Source organism: Crassostrea angulata, chromosome 3 (genome assembly GCF_025612915.1).
Source record: "Crassostrea angulata isolate pt1a10 chromosome 3, ASM2561291v2, whole genome shotgun sequence".
NCBI lineage: Eukaryota > Metazoa > Mollusca > Bivalvia > Ostreida > Ostreidae > Magallana > Magallana angulata.
This window is the reverse complement of record NC_069113.1, coordinates 18406178-18415261: the sequence shown is the minus strand read 5'-3', so window position 1 is coordinate 18415261 and position 9084 is coordinate 18406178. Positions and strand designations below refer to the sequence as shown.

Genomic DNA, 9084 nt, shown 5'->3' with positions numbered 1-9084 from the left:
TTCGCCCTCCATAAATTCAGCTAGTACATATATACCATAAAACTATATCATATACAATACTTACATAATGAGTGTCTACTGAAAAGATATTGTCGCAAACTTATATCAATTTTTTCTCTTTTTTTAAAATAGAAATCAATTTAGAAGTCTCGCACAAGATACCGGGTATATCTATTAATCAAAACCACTCAGTTAATGGGTTATAATGACTGGCAAAATCTTGATTCATAGTCTATTTCTCAGATGCAAGCTACTCTGTCGTCTGTGAAACATAATACTTGGTAGGAGTCATTATGTGTCCCACGTTGCCTTGTTCACTTATAATTATAATACGGGTACATTTAGTTTGTAGGTCCTTTCATTATGATTTGAAATCGCAGAGCATAGAATAACAGCCCCGCTGTCGCTGGGGTTAAGTTTCGTTAAACATCGGTGTAATATATTTCTGTAAAACAATCAACCTTTAAATACCAACTTGCGTATTCATAACATATTATTTGCTAGAGCTCAAAGACCATACATATGCACTTTAAGGTAAGGAACATTGGAAGGCACTAGATGATATGCATTAAAATTATTAGAAAATAAATGGATATTTGTGAAAATAAATTTAGTTTATCACTATATATAACCCTAAATGTAAACAATGGATATCCTATTTGTGAAATATTCGCATCCTTGAAAATGCCCGTCAACTACACGTATATATGTCATTGGATAAGAAGGCATTAACACCAGCGAAGGGCTTATAGGTAACATACTTAATGTTATAATCTGAATACTTCTTTCTTATTCACTGTGGGTTTTTTAGTTGTTAATTGTCAAATATTAACTTCGAAACAAACTATACTTAGACATTGAATGATAGATCATGTTGTTTTACATTATTTAGCCTAAGACAAAGCAACACAACACTCATGAAAGAAAACAAATGAAGTAATTATTTCTTTTTTTTTAATTTTATAACTATTTATAAATAGATACCTCTTGAGATTTACATAACCGGAAGAGGTATGATGTTGTATTGATTAGGCGAATTAAGCGTTTACATTAACCAAGCCCACTCAATTATTTGATAAAGAGGTCTATGATTTGAATTTACGTTACGACAGTGCCCGAATACAAAATGAAGCACACACACCCAATGCAAAAAAAAATTTGGTCTATGGCAGAATGGCATCAGCTGCGTGATATTTTTCAAATATAAAGTTCTAAATTACCCCTGAGACGATAATTTATATTTTTTTAACATTTTAAATCGTGTATGTTATCTTACTCACAATATCTTTTATAATATAAAATTTATTGTTATTAAGTGGTAACACTTATATGTTATATATTTTAACCCATGTTTTTGACCTATTATAATTATCTTCAGCGTTAAAAAATCTGAATGAAAAAATTACTTTAACAACTGTTGGCATATTAAGTCATTTTTATATAAAAGGAAATAAATGTGATGTGCAGTCAACAATAGTAAAACAACTATTAAATAAAATAAAAATAGCGCTAAACGAAGAGGTTTTATTGCAGTCAATCTATTCTCCAGTCAGTCTGAAATGAGTTCATATAAAATGAAAGCTCTTCTTTGAAATGTCAAAATATCACTATTAATGATTAACTTTTGTTTTCTTCTTATAGAAATAAAAAATGGGCATTTTAAAAGGATCTGTCATTGCTTTAATCGTTGCAGTACTGATTATGCATTTTAAAAAGAACTCTTCTAATTATAATCAAGATGGTATCATTTCACTCAACTCATCGTATGATTATATCATAAGTAAGTAGACATCTGATATATTCATTTTAATTTTTGAATGTATTGGATTCCATTGTTGTTTTTTAATGATTTATATGTTGGATATATCGATGATTCTGTGGTTTAATTACAGTAGGTGCAGGTTCAGCGGGGTGTGTTCTGGCCAATAGACTTTCCGAAGATCAAAATGTTTCAGTCCTCATTTTAGAAGCTGGGGGCTCAGAACAGGAAAATCCAAACATCAGTATTCCGGTTGCTTCACCTACACTACCTCTGTCTAAACAAGACTGGCAGTTCAAATCCGTACCACAAAAGAAAGCATGTTTAGCCCTGCGTGATCAAGCACGTAACAATAATGTATATTGCATGTATTTAAAAAAATCCAAAGAAATGTAAACCTGTTGGATTTTTATTAGCAAACTATCCGTGAAATTTATATTTGATCATAATATTGACCTTTAAACGACATCATGTATGTAAAAGTCTTTTGACATCTTTTGATTTTAATTTTTTGAAAAATAGTTAAATGATAAAAAAAAAAAACACCAAAAAATATAATAAATGAATAAACAGCAAATATACTCAAATGTTTAAACATGCAATGTGTGTGTTTTTCTCACGTACCATTCTGAAAAGAAAAGAAGAAATATAAGACATATAATTGTAATGATGTCATTTGTCATATATAAATCAATGTCAAGGTTTCCTTATATTACATATCTGGTCTCAATATTTAATTATAAGGGAGTTGACAAATTAGTTAGTTACCATTATCTTTAATAATGAAAATGAAGTATAAAGTTAAACACACTTTTCATGAAACAAACCTCGATTCTAAACAAAAATTTCACATAACATCTTTTTTCAATTAAAAAAGAGTGCACGAATAAATTGATTTTGTGTTTTCTCCCATAAGCAATATAATATCGACCTTCAAATAGTTTGTATACACTATGTAGTACATGTACTATAAAAAGTCATTTTGTCTTATTTGTTTATAAAACTTTTTGTTTAAAATTGATAGTCACTTTGGTTTGTGCAACATTCTTATTATTTCTTGGGTAGTTTCTGTTATCAGTTTTCACTATGACCTTAAGATAGTCGAAGCTTGAAGTTATTCGTAATACAACTGTACTGATTGAGAGGAATGTCAATAACACCCAGTAACAATAAAGAATGTATATTTTGTATTAATTGACAATAAATTACCCTATGTAAATGTGTACTGTGATGCATTGCACTTTGAAAAAAAAACTCAGAGTGCGCTGACTTGGTCCCGCAATTATCGTACTTTGAAAAAAAATAATTTAAGGAAAAAATTTAAACGTTACATGTATAAGAAAAAAAAATATTTTTCTTAAAGATATAACGTCACACAAAGATACAATAACTGACAATTAAACACCTAATGTTTTGTTTTGCAACAGAGGTCTGCTTGGCCACGAGGACGGGTTCTTGGAGGTTCTAGTAGTCTAAATTACCTGCAGTATGTACGCGGCAGTCGTCATGACTATGACGGTTGGTCTACCGAGGGATGTGTTGGTTGGAGTTACAAAGATGTTCTTCCATATTTCATAAAATCAGAAAATATAAAAAATACCTGAACTCCAAAATTCAGGTATTTATTTTGTTTACGTGTACAGCTTTTTTTATTTGCTCCGCTGAATTTATGAACAATTTGATTCAATTATGATTATATATATTTAATAGATTTTATCCCACTAAACTAACCAATATGAGCAAATTATGGATAAGATACGCTTGATATATTTATGTTAGACTATCATGGTAGAGAAGGATATCTGTCTGTCAGTGATGGAACTGCTACACCTCTCAACAAAGAGGTTTACGCACGGGCAATGGAAGAGCTCGGCTACCCTACCATAGACTGCAACGGAAGATCACAAATAGGTTTGTGCTACGATGGTGAATGCATACAAACTATGAGTTTTGCCAAAACTCCAAGTCAGAACGGACTATTTTGTGTTTTAGTCTGTAGGTCAACCTGCTTAATATTACTAATATAAGTCCATAAAGCCCATAAACATCCAAATTGTACAAAAAACATTGAATAGTAGAAAGACGATATACTCATGGAAAGAAATATCCATTACTATTTTTCAAGATTTTTAAATTTAAAAATGGATGTGTAAAAGTATGCCAACTCGCACACTTTCTATCTTTTCGCAAACATGAAAAAATCTTACGTTTTCTACCTCGAAGTTCAACCGAAATTACGAAATCTACTTTAAAGAAGTGAATACGGGGTAAATAATAATTCAATTATTTTTGGGTAGAATTTGAGTAATAGTATGCGATTTGTTAAAAAAGTAAAAGAAGGGTTACGTTTTATTCAAACTGAAAAACATTATTATTTGTACATTAATTTAGGTATTTGCATTTTGTCAGGTATTGAACTGTATCTTTAAATTAAAGTTTTTCCTTTTTCGCTTTCTAAACGCATCTTTTAACTCTGACCATTTCTTTTAAATGTTTTCTAGGTTATTGTCCGTCACAGGAAACAGCTCAGAACGGTGAGCGAAGTAGTACCGCCAAGGCATACCTTAGACCTGTTATGGGACGTAACAACCTACATGTCTCTCTAAATTCATATGTCACCAAGGTAAAAAAAAAACCTGTATTAACTTATAAATTATACATTTTACTTCAGAAGTTGTGTTTAATAACGAATCATATCAAACTATAAACAAAAATAAGATGTTTTTTGTTAAAAAAAATCGTCCGTCGGTTATAAGTATAATAATTGTAACGGACACAGTAATAGAAATTAAAACATTTAATTAAATGAGACAATTTGATGTACATAATACGATACAATCATACCACAATTTTTAGAATATTAATCTTTGATTTTATTCTACCTGTACAGATCATTATAAAAGACAAGAGAGCCACAGGTGTATCGTTTGTTCGCAACAACATAAAGCATGAGATAATGGCTAACAAAGAAGTTATCGTTTCCGCCGGAGCTGTTAACTCCCCAAGAATACTAATGCTTTCAGGAATTGGACCAAAAGAACACCTCAAATCATTGGGGGTATTATACAATAGAACCATTGACATTAATTGAAAAAAGTTATATTATAAAAAGTAACTAATGACCAAAATATAACAACCACGAGAAAAAACCGACAAAGACATAACGTCAATTTTGTGCAAATATGATGTGTACAAAAACTTTACGTGACGTAAGTCTGTAATGTATTTTTTAATTAGATTCCAGTTGTTGTTGATCTTCCGGTAGGAAAGAATTTGCAGGATCATGTGATGACGTTATTAGAATTTCATGATAATACGTCTCGTGTTGCCACCCAGGCCAAACTTGCATCGCCTATGAATATCCTGAAATATTTGTTATTCGGAACGGGTAATTCATTATCAATAGTTTACCGATAGTTTTATTATAACAAATATATTTATCAAAGATGAAATTTGAAAACAAGTAACTGATTAATAGATAATAATATTTTCTTGTCGTGTTAATTAGGTTCATTGAGTAAAACGCATGCTGAAGGAACCGCTTTTCTTGGGAGCAACAGAAGCATTCCTCCAGAAATCCAACTTCATTTTCTCACCTTTTCGTTTCATCCTGAAGATGCAGATGTATTTTTAAATTCTTATAATATTGATAAAAAGGTATGTGGAAGCCATATGCTACTATGCATTCATATATGTAAGTCAATTTAAAACTCAAATCGTTAGCTTAAATATCAGATATTCAGGCTTGGGGTAAATTACATTGTAAAATAATGTATAACATTACCATTACTTTATGAATATGGGCATTAAAATACCATTATTATTACTTAATTTTCTTGAAGTAATGAATAAAACTACAATTACATGAGTAAAGTAATGCATTGCCATTATCATTACTTTGTCAAACGTCAACAATAAGTTTAAAAACAGTAAATCTATCTATTTCAAATATAAAACACACTTTAATATATCTACAGGTCATGTTCACTAGCAGATTCAAATTTAATGACTTATACACGAATGCTGTTGCACTTTCAAAGTTTCAAAGGTTTCATCTTATTGCTGCATCCTGTTGGGTTTGAAAATCTTCCAAGAGCTCTTTATAAACAGCAAAGTAAGCTGCAACTGAAAAATACCGTTTTGCAATATTCATCTAAACAGGAAATATTACGTGTTCAGGCAATAAACGAAAAAATACATGTACATGAATCTTGTATTTTCTATCAGTCCTAATAATCTAATAATGTTCTGAAGACACACACACACACACACACACACACACACACACACACACACACACACACACACACACACACACACACAGAGTTATATATATATATGCAAGAGAGAGAAAGAGAGAGAGAGAGAGAGAGAGAGAGAGAGAGAGAGATGGGTTATAATATTGGAAGTGATTTTCAAGCTTCCAGAGATCATGTTTAAACAGTGTATTTATTTTTGCTTTTAAAGGTGAATGTCTGCCCTCTATTCAATTGAAACACACCTAAGAGAGAGGATTGAGATGTTAAGCACCTTTTAAAACAATGGCTGGTTTGATACTCTGATTATCCTGAGAGCTTTGTTGTTGTTCATATTCTTCACAGTTAAAACTTTATTGAATGCACAACGACGAAAATGGGGTAAATTTTTCAAATAATTTTAAACTCTTAATAACAACACTCAGGGTTAGGGTCAGAAATGGGTTTGTAATTTTTTATTTTAGTCATACAAGTAAAACATTTCTTTCTCAGGAATCTCTCTTTCTTCTTTAAAATACAATTTCAGTTTTTCAATTCGTTACAATTTAAAACTTGATCATATATAAATAAGCATAGTTATGCCTCGTAATGCAAGCAGCACACTAGATTTTGGAAAGTAATGCATTTTATTACTATTATTTACAATGCTAAATTTGTGGCATTACACATTACTTGCATTACTTTAAAACATGTAATGTATTGCAATACATTACTATTACATTTAACATTACCCCAAGCCTGCTGATATCTGAAAAGTCGATGGGAACTCTGACATAAGTATCAATATTAACCTCTAGGTCTTTAAAATCAACAATATATATTTTTAATATTTTCTAAACATTATTGTGCCAATTTTTCTTTCACTAGATGAAAGAGGGCAAGAAAAAGGAGTATCAGCAAAATATAGACAGAAACATTGAGACCTTTACTATATTTTCGATTCTACTCCACCCAAAGAGTAGAGGTACGATAAGTCTTAAAAGTGCTGACCCCTTTGATCCACCGATCATTAACCCAAACTACCTTGACCATCCAGATGACATAGAAACATTAATGAACGGTAAATACTTGAGTGTTTGAATTGTTTTATTGTGTTTTCGATACATGTGTTTATTATTTTAAATTGACATTTTAATATGAAGTATATTTCAAAATCAGAAAGATCTATCAAAATGTATTTTGCTTGAAGGGATACGAGAGGTATTGAAGTTGGGCGACACGGTAACTTTTAAAAAGATTGGTGCCTCTTCCCAGGATCCGCTGGAGTTGTATGCCCCGCAATGCGAAAGTCACAAACCTAACTCCGACGATTATTGGATTTGTAGAATCAGACAATACACTTATACAATGTATCATCCAACATCTACGTGTAGAATGGGGTCTAAAGATGACTCAACGGCTGTAGTAGATCCAGAACTCAGGTATTTTACCTGAGCTTATTTATAATCTTAGAAATCAGAAATCATTAGGAAACAAATCAAGTTCACATGTTTTAAAAGATGTAACTTCATTTGTTATTTAACTAGTTATAAGTAATATAACATAATTTTACATTAAGCCCTTCTAAAGGTACACGTTTGTTTTACCATATATTGGGAATTTAAAATATCATAATTCATTTAAGCTAAACAGTCAAATACAAAATTTAAGTTTCATAGAAGTTGAAAGCCACAACAAATAATTCAATAAAAGTTTTTATTAATCAAGAAATTAAAATGTTATTAACCTCATCAAAATAATATCATTAGAATAATTTGTTGAGCAGAGGAAAATCATTTAACGTATACTGTAAGCTGGTTTAGATTACAAATACGATATGTTGCATCAACCTTTTACGATGACTGATAGAAGAAGTTTAATTTTGCATACGCATATAACCAATATAAGTCAATGCATTTCTAAAGTTGACAATTTTTTCAGATTGAGAGGAACTAAGAACGTACGTGTCGTTGATGCATCTGTCATGCGAAACATAATTTCTGGAAATACAAACGCTGCTACAATCATGATAGCAGAAAAGGCAGCTGACATGATAAGAAACACCGATAGTGTGAAATCCATGAGAGAAAAAACTGATAAGTTGTGATGGGTTTAAAGACGAATTAACAAATGTTTCAAATCATTTTTGTTAAGTTCTTTGGCTTCAAAAGATGCGCACCATTTTTTCTTGTTAATGAAATTTGCTTCTAATTATTTCAACGTTTGATAAAACTACTCTCGTATTAGAAACAAACGTTTATAGAATTGTATAGTCTACTAAATGCATTAAGTACAAGCGAAAATGTTAACATTATGGTTCATAGCTCCATTCTTAATTGTCGTTCAGAAATTAGTGACCCCTTGAATAATAGGTTTTCAAATTGTTTCTCCCCTGTCAAAATTTTGTTGTGGGATGTCAAATTCATTTACTAGCAAGATGCGTCTGTATTGAAAAACTTTTGAAGTGAAAAAAAAAATACGGACTTCTAAGCGTTGGAAATTGTGTACAAAGCCATGTTTATTCTTTCCTTCAAATGATATTTCAAATTTGTAAATTGCTTTTAAAATTGGGAATCCTCTTTTCTGACATGTGTTCTGATAAATAATATCACTAAAATGTATATGGTAGTATGGAAACTGTATTGCTTAAACGCACTTTACATACTTATTTAAGAAGTGCAATTGAAAAAGCTACTTTGTTGTCTTACCATTTTTTAAATAGTATGTGGGATAAACCCTTGTACACGAAAATTGATGTTGAATTAAAACTTATATTGTATATCCCATTAAGTATGTTATTTCGATTTATCTTTAGAAAATCATATCCTAATTTTGTCCCAGGTTCCCGTTTTAGTCATTTTTAAGGTTTTTTTTCAAATGAACAGGGACAACTTTGTTTGCAACGTGCGATATTAGTAGGCACTGTACTTTCGTCTTACAATTATCGTGCCCCATATGTATATGCCTTGCGAACGGCGGTAAAAACATTCGCGTCGTAGGTCACCTGCAAGGCAATCGTTCTGACGTCTTTTTGTGCTCCATGACAGTCGCATGGCCAATTATTAGTTTTCACGTTTAATAACTTTTTTT

The 9084-nt window shown here is 31.0% G+C and overlaps 1 protein-coding gene across 1 annotated transcript; it reads left to right on the top strand.

Moving 5' to 3' along the window:
* The first annotated feature begins 1701 nt into the window (after nucleotides 1–1701).
* LOC128177177 (L-sorbose 1-dehydrogenase-like) lies at nucleotides 1702–8587 on the top strand. The gene is given in 12 exon segments (XM_052843766.1): nucleotides 1702–1780; nucleotides 1893–2116; nucleotides 3187–3351; nucleotides 3353–3377; nucleotides 3539–3670; nucleotides 4261–4382; nucleotides 4650–4817; nucleotides 4997–5147; nucleotides 5268–5416; nucleotides 6883–7075; nucleotides 7205–7436; nucleotides 7936–8587. Coding segments are annotated over 12 exon segments (1806 nt in total). The 3' UTR covers nucleotides 8102–8587.
* The last annotated feature ends 497 nt before the right edge of the window (nucleotides 8588–9084 follow it).